The sequence below is a fragment of the Salminus brasiliensis genome, chromosome 10 (assembly GCF_030463535.1).
Source record: "Salminus brasiliensis chromosome 10, fSalBra1.hap2, whole genome shotgun sequence".
NCBI lineage: Eukaryota > Metazoa > Chordata > Actinopteri > Characiformes > Bryconidae > Salminus > Salminus brasiliensis.
Window position 1 is genome coordinate 4,210,131 of NC_132887.1, and position 24,134 is coordinate 4,234,264.

A 24,134-nucleotide genomic window follows, 5' to 3' on the forward strand; every position below is an offset into this window, starting at 1 on the left:
CAGGGCCGACATTAGGCCGCATGGTGCCCATAGGTTCATGTTTATCTGCTCAGCCAGTACGTCTTTACAGGGACTAGACGTCTGTGTGAGTTGCAATGGGTGCAACTTAAAGTAGCGGAATGCTTTCATTAGAAGGGTGTCCATAAATATGTGGACATCTCATTAGTCACTAGCTATTCCCAGGCTAGTAGTAGGTGTGTTAGAGCAAGGCATCACCAAACTGAACTCCAGGACCAGACTCCTTGGTTAGTGTGTGTGTGTGTGTGTGTGTGTGAAATGTAATTAGCTAATGTAATTTGCTGTGTGTTGTAATTTAAAGTAATTACTTGAGTACTCTTACTCAGCTACCTCTCCTGGTGGGTACTGTATGGTGTGCTCTGGTTAATCGTCAGTGCAGATGGTAGCAGGAGTGCAGTAGTGCAACAGCGCCCCCTAGCCCCCACGTGACCGCAGAGCCGTTACCGGGCAACGGAGCATCAACACAGGATGGCCGGAGCAGCGCAGACACTCGGACCCTGTCCCCGCGTCTTCCTCAATAACATCCACACCTACTCCTCCAAACACATCGCGAAGGTGAGCTCCCCCCCCGGGATGTCCAGTTTTACCCCAAACGAGCTTCTAGTGTAGATCCTGAAACCAGTGAACGCTTCACCTCCACTCCTGCTGCTGGGTCAGAGGGTCAGGGGGGGTGGAAAGCTGACCGTTCAGCTGAGACCATCCCCTGTGCTGGTCAGAAAGCTGGTTAAGCTGGTTGACCACTTTAGCTATCAAGCTAAAGCTTTTGACCAGCATAGCCTTTGGTTTTCATTGTGTTTGATGGACCAGCTGGGCTACCAGCTACCAACTAGCAACCACTATGACCAGCTTGACCAAACGGGTCAACCAGTAGGACCAGCTTGACCAAACGAGTCAACCAATGGGACCAGCTTGACCAAACGGGTCAACCAGTAGGACCAGCTTGACCAAACGAGTCAACCAGTAGGACCAGCTTGACCAAATTAGTCAACCAATGGGACCAGCTTGACCAAACGAGTCAACCAGTAGGACCAGCTTGACGGTACTGTGACCAGTAGCTATGTAGTATGACCACTATGGCCAGCTTGACCAAACGAGTCAAACAATGGGACCAGCTTAACCAAACGAGTCAACCAGTAGGACCAGCTTGACGGTACTGTGACCAGCTTGACCAAACTAGTCAACCAGCAGGACCAGTTTGACTGTATTATGACCACTATGACCAGCTGAACCAAACGAGTCAACCAGTAGGACCAGCTTGACGGTACTGTGACCAGTAGCTATGTAGTATGACCACTATGGCCAGCTTAACCAAACGAGTCAACCAGTAGGACCAGCTTGACGGTACTATGACCAGCTTGACGGTACTATGACCAGCTTGATCAAACTAGTCAACCAGTAGGACCAGCTTGACGGTACTATGACCAGCTTGATCAAACTAGTCAACCAGTAGGACCAGCTTGACCGTACTATGACCAGCTTGACGGTACTATGACCAGCTTGATCAAACTAGTCAACCAGTGGGACCAGCTTAACGGTACTATTGCCACATGTGCTCACAGTCACTGTGTGTGTTGGATCAGTAGTGTGTGTGTGTGTGTTTTCACTGCACAGATAGGTTAAATGCGGAAGCCAAATTCCATCTTTGGTCAAGCTGGTCATCTAGGTGAAAATATACCATATGCTTGTAAGACAGCTGGTTAAACTGGTTGGCCAACTTAGCTCTTGACCAGTATATGACCAGACGTGCTGGTCTACCAACATAACCAACATGACCAAGCTGGTAGTGCTGGTCATAAGGCTTGACTGTTTTGGTCACAGGTTGGAGATGTTGGTAGACCAGCTAAACCATCAAACGCAAATGAATGGATACCATATACTGGTCAACCTGGTCAACCAGCTCAAGCAGCTGAAGCTGGCCATTTTTAGGATGCTAATACTTTCTAATGCAACTACCTTGTCTTATCATTTCCATGGTAACCTTGATCCACTGTGCTCTCTCCTCACAGTATTTGGACTCGTGTGATGTGGGAGCATCTCTTGCAGATCCCGACTCTGAGAAGGACGAGCAGGACAGAGTGCAGGATGACCAAGCAAACAGAGCTAATAAAGGAACTTTCCAGGTAGTTGGAACTACTTCCGGCAAAGCAGAGGAGCAGAAATGCAGCTTTGCGGCGGCAGAATATCACGTGAGTAAAGAAAGGGAGTGACCGAGCGTTCCTGACCTTCCCATTTCTTTCAGAAACAGATCTCTAAAGAGAGAAGCGGAAGCAGGCAGCAGTGTGTGATCTTACCTAACCGGTGTGGCTCATCCCTAACCGTAACAGTTGCCTCGCCCATTAACACTGTTTGGACAAAAGTATGGGGACGCCTGCTTAATTATTGTTTTCAAAATATATTAAAAAGTTTTATCCTGCATTTTGCGAGGTCAGGATGTTGGATAATGAGCACCACCCCACCTCATCCCCAACTACCCAACACCACCATCCATCATTCCAGAGAACACTGTTCCTCCACTGCTCCACTGCTCAATGCTGGGGGGGGGCTTTAAACCCCTCTACTAGCCCACGCCTGGCATTAGGCAGCATGGTGCCAATAGGCTCATGCTTATCTGCCCACGAGGATCCTGACTGATACCTCTTCTGGAGTCAAACCAACACTGCCTAATCTCCTAAAATCAGGTCTTTACAATCAAAATTAATGTAATTATGTAATTAGTCGCTGCCGGTTTGATCCCCGCTGTTAAGTGCTTTTGTTTGGGGCAGTGGTTTAGCGGTTAGAGCACCAGGCTCTTAAAGACAGGGTCCCTGACACTGTTGGGCCCTTGGGCAAGGTTCTTCACCCTCTCTGCTAACCGGGCACCGCAGCAATGGCTGCCCACCACTCCAGGCATGTGTGCTCACTGTCACTATGTGTGTGTTTGATGACTAGTGTGTGTGTGTGTGTGTGTGTGTTTATTGCATGGATGAGTTAAAGGCTGGGGCGAAATTTCATCTGTGTCCAACACAGTTATGGTGACAATGGCTGTCTTGCCCAATATATTTAGCCACATATTAGTAGTATTTTTTAATTATTTAATTTATTATTATTGTTATTATTATTATTATTATTATTATTATTATTATATTATTATTATTATTGTTGTTGTTATTATAAAGATCACACAAACAATAAATACAGTAATAAAAGCACTTAATTCCCATACATGTACACATTAACTCCTTATTGTGTGTCAGATTTATTTTTATTTATTAATTATTTATTTTCATTTTTAATAATATTGGCTATTGGTCTCAGTTTAGTATTCCATAGTATTCTAGTATTTTTTTATGTAATTTTCTTTTCTTGCATTTCAACGTCTTTTCATTATAATATTTATATAATAATATTTATATACTATATTTTCTTTTATTTTCTCAGAACCTGACACAGGCAGAGCTTCTCCATCACCTGATGGAGTCTGATGTCATCATTTACAACATATCCGAACATGCGGATCAGATAATGGAGGCTTCATGGGCAGTCTCAGGTACCTCTGCCAGTGTGTTCTTCACTGTGTTGATGGTTTCAGTGGTTTTCTGAATTTTTTTCTGAAATGATTTTTAAAAAGAGAGGATTTAACGCCTCTGCTCGTTCACAGCGCTCCACAACGAAATAGATGCGTTTCCTGGCCCGAAGATGTTCATCCTGATCTCCACGGTTATGACCTGGGCTCTGAGTAAGCCTGTTGATCCAGTAAGAACTGAGCTGGCTCCTGAATCCCTGTAGTTTCTCTGTCAATCACACAGTCAGAAAGTGCCCGCACACCTCACAGCGTGTGTTTCCTCTTCACTGTAGGAGGATCCAGAGATTCCCTTCACAGAAGAAGACTACAGGAGAAGGAAAGCACATCCCAACTTTCAGGCTCACATCGCTTTGGAGAAGCTTGTGGTTAAGCTGGGGAAAACGGTGAGCTCTGTCTGAGTGGTTGCACACTTGTTCTTGCTGAATCTTTAATGCAGTAAAACCGTTCTGCCCCAGTGCTGTTAATGGATTCCTTCTAATATTTATCATGAATTTCAGAACCGGTCCCAGTTCTCCACGTATGTTGTTGCCTCAGGACTACAGTATGGATTAGAGGAGCACGTCTTTCATTTGTTTTTCAAGGTAAATGGAGGAAAGTACCTTGCACTTTTGCACTATATTAGCATGTAGCTATTATAATCAATAATCATGTTCAGTCAATAATCTGTCTATTAGGCAAGCTATGTAGGTAGATAGATAGATAGATAGATAGATAGATAGATAGATATAGACAGATAGACAGATAGATAGATATATAGATAGATAGATATACAGATAGATAGATATACAGATAGACAGATATACAGATATATATAGAAAGATAGATAGATAGATAGATAGATAGATATAGACAGATAGACAGATAGATAGATATATAGATAGATAGATATACAGATAGACAGATATACAGATATATATAGACAGATAGATAGATAGATAGATAGATATATAGATAGATAGATAGATAGATAGATAGATAGACAGATAGATAGATAGATAGATAGATAGATATATAGATAGATAGACAGATATACAGATATATATATAGACAGATAGATAGATAGATAGATAGATATATAGATAGATAGATAGATAGATAGATAGACAGATAGATAGATAGATAGACAGATAGATAGATAGATAGATAGATAGATAGACAGATAGATAGACAGATAGATAGATAGATAGATAGATAGATAGATAGATAGATAGATAGATACAGTATAAGTATAAGTACAGTATAAGTGATAAACAATAGAGTTTTAAAGTGGCAGTGCAGATGACAGAGCTGTGTGGCAGTACATAGTGATGAACAGAATAGTGTCCGATTGAGAAACAGCGGGACTGTTCTATTAGTACACTCAGTGCACAATAATGTCCCGGCACAGTGACGAGGCGTTGTACAGTGAGATCGCTGTTGGGAGAAACAATCTCCTCTACCATGGAGTATAGATAGACAGACAGACATATATAGATATATAGATAGACAGACAGACAGATAGATAGAAATGCCCACACACAGCATTCAACTCTTTTTCAATGTCCTTGAATTTGGAAGAAACAATGAATGAGCAGGCGTCCGAATACTTTTGTACACATAGTGTCTATCTATCTATCTATCTATCTATCTATCTATCTATATTGATGATAGGGTTGTTGGTTCAATATCCAGGCTCTGCAAGCAGGCACTGTTGGGCCCTTGAGCAAGGCCCTGCACCCTCTCTGCTCCCCGGGCACATGTGCTTACTGTCACTGTGTGTGTTTGATCACTAGTGTGTGTGTGTATGTGTGTGTTACACACAAATGGTGAATATGGTTGTCTTGTGTTTCTACACTAGGGTTAAAAGTTAGAATAACATCCCATATTAATCAATATTTTATATACAGTAATTACTTGTGGATCCCAAAATTAGATCACAGAACTATTGGCTAAAGTATTTATTACTGTTTTATACAATATTTCATCATATTTCAAAGATTAACAGATGAACTGTCTGTCTGATTGTTGTACGTTTCTGTCTTTGCTCTCTTTAGACATCCTGGCTGGGAGAGGCTGCAGGAGTGCCTGTGTTTGGAGAGGGTTCCAATATAGTTCCTACTATTCACGTCAGTGATCTGGCGAGGTCAGTGTGTGTTTGGACCCTTATCAAACATTGGTCATATGTTTATTTTTTTATCATACACTAAACATTTTTTTCTGTTATTTTTTTAAAGGATTGTCCAGAATGTAATTGACCGTATTCCCACGCCACAGTACTTTCTTGCTGTAGATGATTCAAAAAATACCATGGAGGAGATTGTCAGGGTAAGTTTCTCTAATCAGAAAATATATAGACATATTTTTTGGCTTTCCTTTTTAATGTAGTCTTTTCCTCTTTTTGTGACAGGCAGTAGCAAATACTCTTGGCTCTGGAAAAACACAAAAGGTTCCATCAGAGGACATATATCTCACAGAGGACCTGGCAGTAAGTGAGATAAATCTAATTCTAGCAAGAGCTCAAACGTGCTCCGAAGAAAAAATCACAGCTAAGACGATGGCAGCCAAAACAACTAATTATGTTGGTTGAGACCGGTTCCGCTGGGTTTGGACTCGGCCGGCTATCTAGGCTTAGAGAAGCCTAGACACCCCACAGCGCAGGCAGTGTTCCAGCTAACTGAAGCTCGAATCAGACCGGTTTCAGAATCAGAATCAGAAATACTTTATTAATCCCAGGAGGGGAATTACAGTTGTTACAGCTGCAACCGTTAAATAACCGTATAAATAAACACTCTGTAAAATAAACACACTCTATAAATAAACACTATAAAATAAACAATCTATTAACACTAAAATAAACACTATAAAACACTGTAAAATAAACACTCTATACATAAACACTGTAAAATAAACTCTATGTAAAATAAATAAACACTATTAAAGAAACACTATAAGATAAACAATCTATAAACATTAAAAAAACACTAAAAAAATAAAAACACTCTAAAATAAACAATCTATAAATAAACACTATGTGAAATAAACAATCTATAAATAAACAATCTATAAATAAACACTATAAATAAACACTCTGTAAAATAAACATATATAAATAAACACTCTATAAAATAAACAATCTTTAAACACTAAAATAAACACTATGTAAAATAAACCATCTATAAATAAACACTATGTAAAATAAACAATCTATAAATAAACACTATGTAAAATAAACAATCTATAAATAAACACTATGTAAAATAAACAATCTATAAATAAACACTCTATAAAATAAACAATCTTTAAACACTAAAATAAACACTATGTAAAATAAACCATCTATAAATAAACACTGTAAAATAAACAATCTATAAATAAACACTGTAAATAAACACTGTAAAATAAACAATCTATAAATAAACACTATGTAAAATAAACAATCTATACATAAACACTCTATAAAATAAAATCAATTTAGGACAAAGAGAAAAAGAATTGAGAAAAACTTCAAAAATGTACATATATAAATAATATGCATATAATAAAGAGTTTAGAGGATAGATATGGATATGTGCAAATGTTTAGAGGATAAAGCCTCATATCTGAGAGCACAGAGTCGAGGGGATGGTCTCAGGAGTGTTTTCCACAGGTTTCAGGCTTATTTACTAGACTGACTCATCCAGGTTTACTTGCTCGGCCTTCAGTCGAACTCAGCATCGCTCAACACGCAACTACGGTGGGCTTGTTTTTTTTTCCCCACCTGTTTTCAGCGTGCGACATCAATCAATCAGTGAGCCCCCACAGCGCCCCCAACCTGTAGGCTCTTTTAAATGCTCATGGGGGAATCAGTTTATTTTGGCCATGTACTAGATAGAGCTCAGAACAGAAATGTGACACATCAGACATGTCGTTTTTAAATACGGTGGTATACGGTATTCCCGTAACACCGTCCAAGCCTAGCGTGAGGATATATCCTCATCAGTACAGCCACAACTACTGGATCTAATGGCTTTCCAGATCGGCTATTTTGTTGCGTTTGGAACAAAAGACCATTCAAATATCAGTTCTGCTTAAAAGGAAACCATCGATTTTGTCACTCTGTTTCTGAGCCCTGGAATATTTATCACAGTGAAAGCTGCTCATTTTCCTGTTCTTACCTGTGAGGTTTCTGTATGTACAGTCCTGCAGGCCTTTGGATATTGACTCACAGCTATTGGCTGTTTAAGACTGGCATGATTTTCCTTTTTTTTCTCAGCAGGGAGATATTGATTGCTTGTTTGTCAACCTTCGAATGGAAGCAGGTTTTCTGAAAGAGAATTTTAATATCCACTGGGTTTCTGAGACTGGCATTGTTGAAAACATTGAACGAGTCACTGAGGAGTACAGGCTTTCGAGAGGACTGCTGGTAGGTGAAGGTCTGAGATGGTCTCATAATGGTTGTAAACTTATTCCACATTAATACCAGTCTGTTTATGTGCAGCTAGTGATGCTCGTTCACACTAACAGATAGGTTTTCTGTTTTTTCAGCCCCTCCGCATCTGCCTTCTCGGGCCTCCTGCTGTTGGGAAAAGCACCGTAGCTGAAAAGATATGCAAGCATTACAAACTGCACCATGTCCGAATTCAAGAGACCATCGCAGAGACGCTCGCTAACCTTGTATGAGTTTAATCCAACACACTTAACACTCACATTTACTCACACTCTGGTTGCCAATGTCACACACTGTACTTCCCCTCCTCTGCCTTAATCATTTGTCATATATATATGGACACCTCCTCTAAAGAATTCATTCTGCAACTTAAAGTTGTACTTATTGCTGACGCAGATGTGCAGATGGGCTAGAGCAGTGTTTCTCAACCCTGGTCCTGGAGACACTCTACTTCAACACACCCCCTGCAGGTGGGCTTGTTAATGAGCTGAATGTGTAGGGCATGATGCCTCAGGACCAGGGTTGAGAAACTGGGCTAGAGGAGCATGAAGGCACCCAGCATTGAACTGTGGAGCAGTGGAAGAACTGTGTTCTCTGGAATGATGGTGGTGCTCCATCCAGTATTTTTGGGATTAGGTGGGTTCGTGATCATCCAACATCCTGAAGGATGCAACAGCTAACAACATCTGTGCTGACCAACATCACACTAGGAGTGATGTGGAGAGGAAGTGCCATCAACCCAAGGACATTTGTGCTCTCTTTGACTCCGGCTCTTTTTTAATACCCTTGATTTTGGAAGAAGCAATGAATGAGCAGGTGTCCCAATAATTTTTGTATAATTTATAATGGTTTAAAACACTACTATTACTATTAGAACATCTCCAAAGTTCTCCTCATGGAGTCTAGTGTTATTTAGAGTTCTCCTCAGATCAACACCTGGTTTGGTGGTAAATCAGGGCTTAATGATGGTAAATCAGGTGAGCTGCTGCTGCTGCTGATGATGATGATGGAGTTGAACACATCCTCCACGCTGTGCTGGCTGGACTGGGGGGTGTCCAGGAGAACCCTGGAGGAACCAAGCTCTGTTCTTCAGACTAGCTCACTGACAAGATCTCACTACTTTCTTCAGAATGAGAAGCTCTTGTTTTTATGTTCACCTGCTTTATCTGTTCTGATGGGATCTGGAGCTTCACACAGTAAAAGCTGTGATTAGGTGCTGAAGGTTTGTGCATTCATTACTGTGCATTCATTACTGTCAAAAAGTTATTAAATATTGTCACGCTGTCATATTATTCAATAATGAGACACTAAATGATGTCTGGTCCAGGCTTAATGGGCTTTACTCTTGACACTTGAGTGACGCAACGGCTAAAAATAATGATGTCTGCATGTTTTGTTGATGGTTGTGTTGAGATTAGGTTTGTATTTTCTGTACCGCAGGAGGCAGGTGTCCGTCCGGATGAGGGAGACAACGAAGGCGATGAATCATCAGGTGGAGCGCAGGAGTTTCTGGAGACCCTCAAAGAGAATATGGAACAGAATGGAGGTAATAAAGAAATATGCTTCAAGTTAATACTCTATTTCTGTTCTGTTTACATGGACAGCGTGAGCCTGCTGAGATGTAGTTTAAGTGCTGTTGACGGTATCTGAGGAAGATCACTGCTTCCAGTGCTGTCATGATTGGCTGTCAGTTACAGAAGCCCCTGCTGTTTTTCTGGTTTGGCTGGGTTTTTTTTAAGTTTAAGTCAATATTGTGTTTTTTGCAACTGTCTGTCCATCTCTCCATCCTTCCGTCCTTTCATCCATTGATTTATATGTTCACCTGTTTATTAACTGTACAATAACTGTCTGTCTCTCTATATGTATATGGACAAAAGTGTTGGGATGATATCAAAGGTCCAAAAGAGTTGATCCTGCCTTTGTTGGAGTAACCGTCTCTACTGTCCAGGAAAGAAGGCTTTCTGTTATATTTTGGAGCAGCATTGCTGTGAGAATTCCCCAACTCATCCCAAAAAGATTGGATGGAGCTTCATCATTTCATCATTTTAGAGAGCACAGTTCTTCCACTGCTCCACAGCTCAATGCTGGGGGGCTTTATACCCCTCCTCTAGCCCACGCCTGGCATTAGGCAGCATGGTGCCAATAGGTTCATAATGTTTATCTGCTCCAGAGAGTCCTATTCTATTGGCAGTACTTGTTCTCAGGGACTAGACAAAGGCCGAACGGTTCTGAAGACAGAGGTTTAGTGTTCTGGTGGCTTTTCCACACAGACATGGTTGGACAAGCTGGGCTGAGCCCAGTTTACTCAGCTGAGCCTGGCTGCTAAGAACCACTCAGCCGGGCTCGCTGCCCTCAGGTAAACATGTAAATAAGTAAATACGTTTTATATATATATATATATATATATATATATATATATATATATATATATATATATATATATAACTTGAATCTTCTTCCAGTTTGTATTTTATCATTCTTCATCCTTCATAAGTCATATGGGCAGAGTGAAATTCAGGTCTGTCTGTCTGTCTGTCTATGCATAAGCTGAATATGCTGCATCCCCCTCGTCAAAACTCCTGCTCTGGCATCACTTCTGGTCATTAAGCCTGTCTTTGTTTTCCAGCGAGTCCTTTAGCACACACCTGACTGTGCTCTCCATGGCTCTGTTTATTCAGACTGATCCTGGCTGGTGAAATAGACACAGGGCTGTCACAAATCTCACAAATAATGAAGTGTCTGTTCGGAAAACAGTGAGAGGTGCTAATGAAACAGTTCATTTGCAGAGAATTGTGGGGTTTGTGGTTTGGGAGTGTCATCTGCACTTGATAACACTTAACTGAGAGGCATACAATTGAGTGTAAGGGCCTGTGAATACTCACTCCCTGCATTCAGACATGAGTGAGGGATTTCGCCAGGTCTACCAGTGGGAGTGGAGGAAAGAGTGAACAACAAGACCTGGCTCTGAGATTTGAGATATGAGGTCATTACTGCAGCTTAGCGAACACAGGTGAAACCCTAAGGAGAACCCACGCAGGACCAGACGAGGAGAAGCTCATTACTGGTCTACAGCGACGAAGGAGAAAGTAAACTAAAGTTAAAAGCAGTTACAGCATCTCATGAACTGGAATCTGCTGAAACACCAACCAAGACTTACTTTCAGCTTTACTAACTGTGTATCTCGCCCTTATTCAGGTCGCTTGGATGACCAGTATATTATCCGAATCATGAAGGACAAGCTGAAGTCCAAACCATGTAGAAATCAAGGCTTTGTGTTGGACGGTTTTCCGAAGACATATGAGCAGGCTAAAGAGCTGTTTACTGGTGGGGAGAAGTCATTTATTATTTTTTTTTATATTGTATTTATTGATTCATTCATAATAATAATTAAAGTGGTCGCTATATTGGTTGTAATAATGTTTATTACGCTTTGCAGCTGAAGAGGACGAGTTGACCGACACACGGTCAGAAATCCCACCACACAACAAGAAAATCATACCAGGTCTGCAGATTGTTTGTCAGGGTTTGGTTAATTGCTGCTATTTAATACCTGAGGAACCAGATTCACTTCATTCAAGGGCACCTAAAGCCCCTGGGAACCTAAATTCTTTCCGATGAGGTGAATCTGGCTCCTCAGGACCCCCAGTGTAAATGTACAACTTATGAACATCTTCCTAAAGACTCATAAACATCTGCTGTATTTCACCAGTGTTGCTCTCCTCTCCATGTGGAAGGGGCGGTCCTAAAAGTGGGTCAGGTTTACATCAGCATACCTCTGACCAATCACAAGGCTAGCATTGCTCTTTGATTCTGAGCAACCTGGAGAGCTAAAGCTAAGGCTAAACCTGGCAAGCTAAATTTCGAGCCATGACTTGGGGAGTGGCTGCTTCATGTGCCCTGTCGTCCCTATTGTCCGGCACCCAACGCCTCCGCTTCACTGCTGGGACAGGCTTATGGTCCTGATGTAACACCGTAACCAGGGAGATCCACTGCCAATCATCCATCTGCACCCGTTCCTACCGGCATAGTGTGTAGCCGGTTGCCCAAAGCGGAGAGGCTGAGAGCTCCCCACAGTCACGGCTCGAGCTTGTATCTATGTATGAGCTGGTAACTTGGTTCCAGATTTCAGAACCTCAGTAAACCTTAAAGATCAGAAGCGAAAAAGCGAAAATACACAACTTGTTGCCATGGTAATGTTATAAAATTTTGTTGGGCTGTGATAGAGGGCTGTCAGTGATGCACATTTATTAGAATACTGGGGGCGACCTCAGACTGTGCTCAGAGGAGTGTTTTATCAGATTTCTGTGTTTTCTTTACTGAACACTTCACTGAACACCCAGGTTTAGTGTTATTCAATAATTCTGCATATCAGAATGTGTTTCCAGGGGCTTTAATAGAGTATTAATATTACATCTATTAAAGCTCTTATTACATGTATCCTACTTATTACTTTCATTCTGTCTCACAGGTTTGTGCATTACATTTAAATTTACATTCACAGCATTTAGCAGATGCTCTTATCCAGTGCTTCTCTATTTACTCAAGAATAACCTCAGCTAGTTTAAATAGACTAAAAAATGCCTATAAACTAAGACACTAAACACAAGTCAGTAAGGAGACCAAAATACTCTACTCTTAGCCCAAGTACTCTCAGAAGAGGAGGGTCTTCAGTCTGGGTTTGAAGACAGCGAGCGTTGGACTCCCAGGGGAAGCTCGTTCCACCACTTCGGTGCAGGACAGAAAAAAGTCTGGACGCTCTTCTTTCGTGCATAGTTTAGTAACATAGTTTAGTAACATAGTTTAGTAATCTCTACATTCAGGTTCTAGGCATTGTATATTGCCTGTAAAATGTAGAGATTCAGGTCCAAGATGTCCTGGGACGGATTTGGAACCTTCTGGACCCAAATTTTTCGTCTCTAAAAAAATGTTTGTATTAGCCTTTATGCGCCTCATTTCGGATCAGAGTCGGATCTCAAAAGCAACTTGAATTCAGCATCTGTTGACGCTTTTAATAATCTGAGTGAACTACTAAACACATAAGCCACTCTGGATAAATGCTTCTACTAAATGTGTAAACGTAAATGTAAGAACTGTTCGTCACAGTTTGGGTGCTGTGTTCACAATGATTCGCCCATTGATGCCGGCCTTACAGATCTGCATTTTAAAATAATTTAAATAAATACATGAAATAAAAAGAAAATAAAACATAAGAACATAAAAATAGTTAAAGAAATTCAACTAAATAAAAGAAAGGGAAATAATCCAGAATCCAGTTGCGGTGGTAACGGTGTGTGGAGCTTGGAGGCAGAGGCACACGTAAATGTAGGGGTTTATTACAACACAGAGATACAAACAAGGGAGCTAACAGAGAAACCAAACATACACTGAATAGCACAAAACAGGCCAAGCTAAAACACCGTAAACTGCCATGAACACATACCGACATGATCACGTACAAGACCAGACAAGGGGGCGTGGCTACAGAACAGGCACAGGTGGTAACACCAATGAACAGGAGGGGCTAGGCCCCGACAAGACACAAACAGAGCCATGTGCTTGAGAGCACATGGTGACACAAAACAGAGGCAGGCATGACATGTGCCATATACTGACCCTGACCCTGCAAAATCATGTGTGTGTGTGTAGAGTTTGTCTTCTCTCTGGACGCCACTGATACGTTTCTGAAGAAGCGAGTGTTGAACCTGCCTGAGAGCGTCGTGGAGGGGACGTCCTACTCTCAGGAGAAGTTCCTGCGTCGCCTGGCCAGCTTCAGAGAGAACAATTCAGAGGACGAAACTGTTCTCAACTTCTTTGATGAGCTGGAGATTCAAGCAGAGCACATAGGTAGGCCTCAAAGATGCTGTTTACTAAGTCATTAACTCGGAATAATATGAAAGGTGCTGTGGAATGCATTTATTGAATATTTTGAGTTTAACTGTGTGACTTTGTTTAGGGCAAAAAAATACCCAGATGTGGTTTTACAAGCCTATTTTACCACCCTGTTATTTTGCCTCTGTATAAAACATGCGTTTACAGATGGTTTGCCTATAAAAAAACAAAACAATTATAAGCTTTTTATTGGATGCTATGGCATTGTGATGACTCACGGTAGCTCCTTGGCATGGTCGAGCCTAGCGTAACCTAGAAGAACATTGCTTACTTCAAAGTCTTACTGGGTAGTGTTTCTGTCCTCTCAGTGTCCTCTTGGCGCATTGTTTAGTTAGGTAGTTGAGATTATGGCCAGTCGGCTGAGTTAGTGTTAGTAGCCTAGCACCTGCTAACCTTACCTGCTTTCCATGTGGTTTCCCTATCTGTAGTTCGGCCTTCCTCTCTTCTTTGGATGGCCTTGTATTAGCTTTTAGCCTTTTTAACCTAGCTTCCTTCCAACCGTTAAGGGTTTTGCCTGGTGGGGTTTATTTTCAATTTAACAGTTTTGGGGTTTTGGATTTGGCCTGTTTTTACAGCTTTTTTCGGTTTTGGTTGTTCAAGGTTCACAGTTTGTCAGTTTCATGTACTAAACTCTTATTATACATAACCCATGAGCTTTATTTCAAGCACATGCAATTCATGTCTCATTCAGCCGAAACCAACGTGAGGAACTGGCTGCAATGGTGAAATGTCCCTTTAAAACCCATCTCAGGTTGGGCTCTGTGCTCTACGAGTGTCTGTATATTTTTGTTCCATGATAGAGATCACGAGTAGTGATGACCTGGACTATCTTATGGTGATGGAGAAGGTCATTAAGTCTGTGGGTCAGCCGAGGAACTACGGCCCAAGCTCAGAGGAGGTGGAGCTGGAAGAGCGGAGGCAGGCGGACATCAGGCTCAGGGAGCAAGCTGCCCAGCAGGCCGAGATGGAGCGCAGGGAGGCAGAGGAGGCTGCTCAGAGGACTCAAAGCTGGGAGGAATGGGTAAGGAAAGGGAGTGCAGTAGCCTGCTTCCTATATCTCCTATATCTATCTATCTATCTATCTATCTATCTATATATATATATATATATATCATCACAGCAGTTACCCACCTAAAAAAACACAGGAGCTCCACTGACTGAAAACAGCCTAGGCAGACGTCAACAGTGAGACGTTCGTTGCTATCTTGCCAGTGAATTGTCAACACAGGCGCGTGCAGCCGGACACTCGTACACCCCCCAAATAGCAATCCACCAAATCACACCTGGCTCTTAAAGGGAACGGCAAGAGACATGCTGATTGGTTTACTGCACGTTATGCCCAAAAAAACACACCCATGATTAATTAAGAGACTCAGTACATGCCTTATGCGAGCTTCGAGTGACGCAAGGAATACTTTTCCCACCGTTATCATAGCAAAGACACATCGACACGCCCTAAATCAAGTTGCACGGTTGACGGCTCGCCTAAAGATAGCTAAAATCTGGCCCAAAATGATCAAATGTGTGTGGACACTTCTTCTGATTAATGCATTCAGCTACTTTAGGTTGCACCCATTGAAACACCAAATGGACAAAAGTATTGGGACACCAGCTCATTCATTGTTTCTGCAGAAATCAAGAGCACTAAAAAGAGCTGATCCTGCTTTTGTTGGAGTAACTGTTACTACTGTCCAGAGAAGAAGGCTTTCTACTAGTTTTTGGAGGAGCATTGCTGTGAGGATTTGATTGCCTCCAGTGAAAAGAGCATTAGTGAGGTCAGGACTAGAGTAGGTTCTTCAAGCATTTAAAAAGAACCTGCCACCAGAATATCTACAAGACCTACTTAAATAATACCCTGAGCACAAACTGTATATACTGAAGGTTTAACTGTCAATATATACAATGCAGCAGATGCCATACATATAAAACTCACATCTCTATTGCAAAACTGGGTCTTTATGAGACCAAAAGTGGTTGTTTCCAATGTGAAGAAAGTTCTGGCAGGATTTTCCATCACTTCTTCACAGCATCTGATTAGCCATCATCCGGATTGTACGTATCCTTACCGAAGTTTACCCAGCCAGCTCCCACCACTCGCACTCTTGACTGGTTCCCAAAATATGTTTAAAACTCAAATTCAATCCCAAACCATCTCAGCAGAAACTCTTCCCAGAACATCCTGTTCATCTGCCCTGACTGTGTGACTGTGTGTGTTCTCAGAACCGGCATCTGGAGGAGGTGAAGAGGCAGGAGGATGAGCTGCTGGAGGCTCAGTCGATTCCTATGAGACACTACCTGATGAGGGATGTGATGCCCACCCTGACCCAGGGCCTCATCGAATGCTGCAGGATCCGCCCCGACGACCCAGTGGACTTTCTGGTACGTTTTTCTGTATCCGTCGCCTCATCGTCGTTGCAGTGTGTTCGGGATTCAGGCGGAATGAATAACCTCTATGAATTGATCGTAAAAGTGTATCTTCCTTTCACACACTAAAAAAATCTCATTATCTTTTATGTTTCAGGCTGAATATCTCCTGAAAAACAATCCGCAAGCCGAGTAAAACGCCGGCACATCTGCATAAAAGATGAGTCTCAATACTGTTCATGTTCCTTTGAGATGTTTATTAAAGTCTTACAGTGGGATATAAAAGACATTCTGTCACGGACAGATAATAGATTTTAGTACTCCGATCGCAGGTTCATTATATTCAGCGAAAACTGATTGTGAAGTTTCTCAGTTCTGACCTTGTTGTTTGTGTACCTGTGCGTTTTTAAAAGCTTCGGAGGCACAATAAAAGCCAGCTGCTAATTAAAAGTTCATTAATATAATGTAGTTGGGAGTGCTTTGTAACTAGAAAAGTAGACATGTCATGCGGTAATTGTTTTGATTTGCCCTGTGCTTTCAAAGGATAAATGTTACAAATGGCAGATAATTAAATGGCTCTATCGTATTTTCATACACGACTCAGAGTGCACATAATTAATTACACTGGTAAACAAAATTATTCCATTTCTGCAACTACTGCAGTTCATTCAGTCCATTGTTTCAAGACATGATTATTGCACGGGGCTGAATGTGCTAACGACAGCTGAAGTGTCTTTAGAAATCTCTTTCATTATCCAGAGTCAGCACTTAAATGGGCTTATTGTTTCTGACCCTATATGCTTTCATTTGTCGTGACAGAAAGTTGGCCTTCGCCGATTCTTGTGTAACTGGTTGAAAAAAAAAAAAAAGAGAGTCGAAAAGTCCTTGCGGGAGAATGCGGTGCGGAGGGAGTGAAGTGGAGCAGACCCGCACCTTTCGAAAGGAAGTCAAGTAGGGTTCCTCCAGGATCTATAGCAAAACAAAAAGATCATTCAGCCAACCTGTCAGGCAGGGTCTGGCTCCGAGGCCAATGCGGGAATGAAAGCTGAGGTCGATGCTGTTTATAAAATGTATAAAAAGTTTCACTGCAGTTCTATTTCTGTTTACAGTTCTGCCGTTTGTGGGCTGACATTGCTCTTCAGCGATTATCGGCCCATTTACTGTCCTACTAAACACACCATCAGGCAAAAAGAACTGCTCCAGTGTTGCCTTTGTAAAAAAAATTATAATAAAATAAATAAATAAAAATCACTCACACCAAACCAAACAATCAGAAAAGCAAAAATGAGACAGATAGTAAAAGTGTGTGTCAGTGTTGCATAGGTGCTCTTCTCTTATTTTTAAACTGATAGAAATTAACCTCTTTCCACGCGTGATTGACGGCTGTCCTTACACCTCCTGTAGTGGTTGGGCTTCTTGTCTCCACCTGTCTCACCTGAACCTCCTCATTTCTTGACCCACTTCATTAACTGGATGAGTGGTGTGAAGGTCTCACATCGTCTTGGTGCTCAGATGGAGCCATTGTTTGATGACAAAAGATGATATTTATTTGGTTATATATACAGAGGTATATACTGTTAATATATATATATATATATATATATATATATACATGTATATGTTTCTGTTTAAATATATATATATATATATATATTTATAGATATATGTATTTATAGAAATGTTTTCAAATTTGAGGCATAATGTACTGTTTTATTAATTAGAACCTTTGTTGTTTGGATTTAGTTTAGGACTAACCTACAGAATATAGTGTTTGCATCTATATGGACTCTGATAGGTTCAGTGATTTGAATATTTTATTAATATTTATTCAAATTGTTACTGTATTTTTGAAGTAGAGATGTCACTCAGGTTATGAGATACTGTAGAAACTTTCTTTAAAACAAAACTTTTCTATAAAACAAGCAAAGCTATTATTATATATTATAGAAAGATTGTTTTTTACATTGGATTTGAGTTATTTCTAATATGAAATATGTATGTGTATAGGTGATATAGTTACGATATAATTGAAATTCATAAAACAAGCAAAGTTTATTATATAAATTTAATATATTTTTTGTTTTTTCAGATGTTACATATTTGTTATTTTTACATGTTATTTTATGCATATTTATTTTATATAATATACATTTTAATATATATAATATATATAGTTGATAGAGTTAAGATATAGTTAAAATTAATAAAACAAGCAAAGTTTATTATATAAATTATATATATATATATATATATATATATATATATATATATATATATATATATATTGTTTTTTCAGATATGTTACATATTTGTTTTTTTTACATTTTATTTTATGCATATTTATTTTATATAATATACATTTTAATATATCTAGTATATATAGTTGATATAGTTAAGATATAGTTGAAATAAATAAAAACAAGCAAGCTTATTAGACAACCAGACAGAAAATACAAAAATGCAATAAACCTCTACATCAGTGGCTTCCAATGGAAAACACCTGACTCATCAGTTATGCTTTTATCAGCTTCCTCACCTGAATGTTCAATTATGAATCAGAAAGCAAAATAATAATATGTCTGAAATATAATAAGACTTTAAACACGCAGGCCAAGTCCACTGACCACTCACATTCCAGGTACTCTTCAGAATGGAGTCTCTCTAACACTAGATGGCAGTCTTATCAAAGCAATAGGACAATATCCAGCCTTCTGCTGGTTTCCACTGACTCTAAGCAGAGTCTCCAGAAGTTATCAGGCGGTATCTGTGCGCTGTGTAAGTGTACCTGGTCTGCAGTTAGTCACTGTAGATCAGTCGAGTGATAACACTGATACACTGCATACAGTCAGTAAAAATGTTTTAATTAAGTACATGAAGTAAATACAAATTGTGATTATAGTATGTCTGTGTAATTCCGGAGTGGAGATGTATACAGGCAGAGTGGGTTTTGGTGTGAAATGGTTTATTTAAGAGAAACCTATTAAAAAAGATTTGTGATGAATGGAACCAGAGGACAACCTGAGTACCACAGACATATAGGCATTTACTGTCCAGACCTTTCAGTGACCTACACGTCCTTTGAGTCTTATGGAAAATCTGGAAAAAACAACAACAGACTGCAAAAAGCTAAAAAACAAAAACATCTTTCTTTAAGAACTAGTTTGTCATAAAACATCCTACATGTATCCATACGCAAAGAATAAATAAAGCAATACATTTTAGCACAAAACTATTTTAGTAATGGCATCAGACAGCATATTCCTAAGCATTGGGTGTAATAACAGCATTTCACACCAAACTCACTCTGAATGGCTTTGTTTACATCTTACCTTATTCTAATGTTATATAGAATTAATTACAGGTAGACACTCTCACTGACCACTGATGTTATGTTTACTTGGGTTTATTCTAATGTTATATAGCATTTTACAGGTAGACACTCTCACTGACCACTGACTTTATGTTTATTTAGGTTTATTCTAATGTTATATAGAGTTAATTACAGGTAGACACTCTCACTGACCACTGATGTTATGTTTACTTGGGTTTATTCTAATGTTATATAGAGTTTTACAGGTAGACACTCTCACTGACTTTATGTTTATTTGGGTTTATTCTAATGTTATATAGAGTTTTACAGGTAGACACTTTTACTGACTTTATGTTTATTCCAGTTTATTCTAATGTTATATAGCATTTTACAGGTAGACACTCTCACTGACCACTGACTTTATGTTTATTTAGGTTTATTCTAATGTTATATCGAGTTAATTACAAGTAGACACTCTCACTGACCACTGACTTTATGTTTATTCCAGTTTATTCTAATGTTATATAGCATTTTACAGGTAGACACTCTCACTGACCACAGACCAAATGTTTATTTAGGTTTATTCTAATGTTATATAGAGTTAATTACAGGTAGACACTCTCACTGACCACAGACCAAATGTTTATTTAGGTTTATTCTAATGTTATATAGAGTTATTTACAGACATACACACAGTCAATGCCAGTCAGTGCTGGTCTTGCCTTTGCCATTTGGCCTGACAGCCACACTGTCTCTACCCAGACTCCTTCATTGGCTGTAGACTGTCAACAAAACCCCACTTGCATGTAGAGGAACAATGTGTTTTGTTGCTTAGGAACAGTTTTCCCTTCGTCTCTGCGGGGGATCTCCTCCTGAATATCATTATGTCCTCTTCAATCGACAGAAAACACACATTTTCTTTGACTGCCAATATTTATCATCGGCTGCGCACTCTCTTGTGGCCTGAAAACGCTTTCATTGATCAGGGGGCAGAGACGGCCGCAGATGATGACTATCATTGTATCAGAATAATAGCTTATCTAAATAATGTCTCTCCATTTTTAAAGAAAGACGTGCTTTAACGAACCAAACCGAAAGTTGTGAAAAGTAAACTTTTATGCTCTTTATGTCTTCAGTCCAATTTGCTTTCACTTGGTGAAGAATTTAGGACAATTTTCACACAAACTCTCATCAGAGAGCAGCAAAGGTGTGGCATCGAACCTCGAAATAGTAATAGTAATAATAACAATAATTATAATAATAATAATGCAAAAAAAACCCATAATTATTATGATTATTATTAAAGGGGGAGCAGGATATATACAGTATATACTCCTGCTTGCTTTATATAAATGCACCTTGGGTTATAGAAATGCAAAAGTGGGTTCTTTAGTAAAAGCAGTGGTTCTGTACAGAGCCACAGCAACTCCAACAACGATCTGGATGCTTAAATGATTCTTTGTGTGATTCTTTTTATGATTCGTCCGACGATTGAAACCCATACTCTTAAAAATAAAGATGCTACAAAGGGTTATAATATCACAGAAATAATTTTTGTAAGAGAGATATTTATGTGTGGAATCTTTAAAGGTTTAAAGAAGTTGATGAAGGTTCTTCACCCTTAAAGGTTCTTCACCCTCGTGAACCTACATAACTGGTTCTTCTCAGGCATTGCTTAAAAAACCCTTGGTAGCACCTTAATTTTTAGGTGTGGAGATCATTTCTCTTAAGGAACCTTTATGAATGATTCTACAAAGCTGGATCAACATCAACATCAATGATGGATCAAAAAACCTTTCCTTTTAATAGTTCCTTTAAACGTTTTTGTTTTTTTAGAGAACCTCACACCCTGAAAATGTGGGTTCTTCTATGTAGAACCACAGCTACTCAAAAGATTGATCAGGGTGACTCACGAGGACAGAAAACCTTTTGTACAGTCGTCAAAATAAAGCTCTTTACGTAATGCCATAGAACATTCATTTTTGTAAGAGAGAACGTTTAAAGGCTTCTTTAGCCATTTGAAGACTGTTCAATGGTTCCTAGTAGAATCACAAGTGGTTCTTTAATAGCATTACTCAAAAAAACCTTTTGTAGCACCTCATTTTTCAGTAATGTAGCTGAGCGTTGTTTTAAAGAACCTTTTGGAAAATGTTCTATGTAATCACTCAAAAAGGTTCCACTATTATAGGGTTCCACTATTGTTAATAGTTGAGTCAAAGAACCCTTTTTGTTCTGGATTCCAACATGAGCGTCATTCCCTCAGGAAGATCAGAGTCTGACATGAGGTGGTGAACACGCGTGAGTGGAGCCAGTTCAGCTGCATTGTGGCTGTGATCTAAAAGAGTGTGTGTTCAGTGCAGGAGAGTGTGTGAGCTGGTTTGCAGGAGTGTGTGAGGCTGCAGCAGTATCTGTTGTGTGTGTTGAGTGTCCCGCGTAGACAGACGAGAGCGCGCAAGAGGCCAGAGGACACGGCGAGGAGCGGAACGGCCCGCGGCGAGCTGGCGAATCAGAAGTGATCGCGTATGGGATCGTGTTGACAGGAGGAAGGAGGCGAGACAGGAGCGTGCAGAGGGGCTGCTGAGAGCCCCGCGCCGGAAATCCATCAGGGCCGGGGAACTCCTCCAAGAAGTGCGCTGTGCGTCACACCAGGTCTGTGTTCAACTCTCTCTCTCTCTCTCTCTCTCTCTCTCTCTCTCTCTCTCTCTCTCTGGAAAGTCAGGCTGATCTGAGCAGTGATTGATGATGCTTCACAGTGAGGTCAGTCAGAACACTCGCGCTCATTATTAATGAATCAGACGGCCTTCACTAATTGCTTACCTTGATGTCAAACTGAGATAAAACACGCATTTCTCTCTGACCTCTGCTGCTCTGCTGTGTAGAGGAGGCTCATATTGTCCTGGATGCTTCTCTTTACTCTTTACATGATATGGACAAAAGTATTGGGACACCTGCTCATTCATTCATTGTTTCTCCTGAAATCAAGAGTAATAAAAAGAGTTTCTCCTTTTTATTTGGTGGATTAACTGTCTCTAATATATATATATATATATATTTATATATATATATATATTATAATCTGATGACCTATTTTATCGTTCATGGACTCATATGAGTCTGTGGTTCAGTAGCTTTGAGTTTAAGGTGGACTGGATACATTCTGGCCTCTATAATAGCCAATAAATAGGCAAATATGTAAATAAGGGCTGTCCCGAACAGCATTTCACAGGTTCAGAAATACTGATTGGTATTACTGGACAAGCTTCCAAATACTCACTATCTTTAAACTCCCCTTACAAACAGTGATATTTCACAATTAGACTGTTTGGACAAAAGTATTGGGACACCTGCTCATTCATTCATTGTTTCTTCTGAAATCAACAGTAATAAAAAAAAAGTTTCTCCTTATTCTGGCCTTTATATAGCCTTTATAGCCAATAAATAGGCAAATAGACCGTTTGGACAAAAGTATTGGGACACCTGCTCATTCATTGTTTCTTCTGAAATCAAGGGTCTTAAAAGAGTTTCTCCTTTTTAATGGTGGAGTAACTGTCTCTACTGTCCAGGGAAGAAGAAGGCTTTCTAATAGCTTTTCGAGGAGCATTGCTGTGAGGATTTGACAGCATTCAGCGACAGTAGCGTTAGGAAGGTCAGGATGTTGGATGATCGCCACCCCACCTCATATTGGATGGAGCACCATCATCATTCCAGATATTACAGTTCCACAGCTCCACGGCTCAGTGCTGGGGGTGTGGTTTCCCCCTCTAGCCCACACCTGGCATTAGACATGGTACCAATAGGTTCATGTTTATCTGCTCTGGTGAGTCTACAGGGACTAGTCAGGCTGTCTGTGTGTGCATTTGCACATCTGAGTCAGCAATTCCTAACAGTTCTTTAAGATGGTCTCTTTAATTTGATGGATTTTTGTATTTTTAGTGACCGTCTTTCACCCACTGTTCCAAACATTATCTATGTACACACAATATCGTACAACACATCTGTGTGACCACACTGGCATCACTTACTCACAAGTTCATGACCCCAAAGTACTCTAAGAAGTGCCCAATTGCAGTAAATGAACCCCATGAATGCCAACACCTCGCACTCTCCTAAAGCAGCATCATGCAAGAATTGGTATTTTTACTCCTGGGCTCCCCCAATAGCTGGAAAGTGTCATTTGCTGTTACTCTACTGCAGTAAATACTAAATCTCATGCTTTGAGCGCCCCCTTATGGACAGCAGGCTGTACACGTGCATGCTAAGAGCTCCAGCTCCAGCATCTTAAGGTAGACAAGCATGTAGACCGAGGCGGTGGAGTAATACTACAGGATTTTACTGTAATATGATTCGGGTTATGCAGCGTTACACAGTTCTGCAGTCTCCTGCAGCTCCACCGAAGTTACATAGCGCAGTAGCAGCGAGCAAGAACCGAATTCTGAAGGCTAGGCGACTCAGGGTCAGAACATCTCCAAAACATCAGGCAGGTCTTGTGGTCAGTACCTACCAAAACTGATCCAAGGGGGACAACCAGTCAACCACTGACAGGGTCATGGGTATCCAAGGCTCACTGATGCTCATGGAGGCCCCAC

The 24,134-nt window shown here is 40.3% G+C and overlaps 1 protein-coding gene across 2 annotated transcripts; it reads left to right on the forward strand.

Moving 5' to 3' along the window:
* The first annotated feature begins 476 nt into the window (after positions 1 to 476).
* On the forward strand, positions 477 to 16,830 carry ak7b (adenylate kinase 7b). Of its 2 annotated transcripts, none has more exons than XM_072690253.1 (18): positions 477 to 573; positions 2,025 to 2,204; positions 3,436 to 3,556; positions 3,656 to 3,750; positions 3,853 to 3,963; positions 4,078 to 4,161; positions 5,614 to 5,702; positions 5,794 to 5,884; positions 5,967 to 6,044; positions 7,812 to 7,961; positions 8,084 to 8,212; positions 9,426 to 9,531; positions 11,181 to 11,309; positions 11,422 to 11,487; positions 13,632 to 13,829; positions 14,675 to 14,895; positions 16,095 to 16,253; positions 16,396 to 16,830. In XM_072690253.1, the coding sequence occupies exons 1-18, from the start codon at positions 487 to 489 to the stop codon at positions 16,432 to 16,434; spliced, it is 2,133 nt and encodes a 710-aa protein (XP_072546354.1). In that variant the 5' UTR covers positions 477 to 486; the 3' UTR covers positions 16,435 to 16,830. The 2 variants fall into 2 exon arrangements, with proteins under 2 accessions (XP_072546354.1, XP_072546355.1); XM_072690254.1 differs by having other exon boundaries at positions 3,436 to 3,544.
* Positions 16,831 to 24,134: the final 7,304 nt, after the last annotated feature.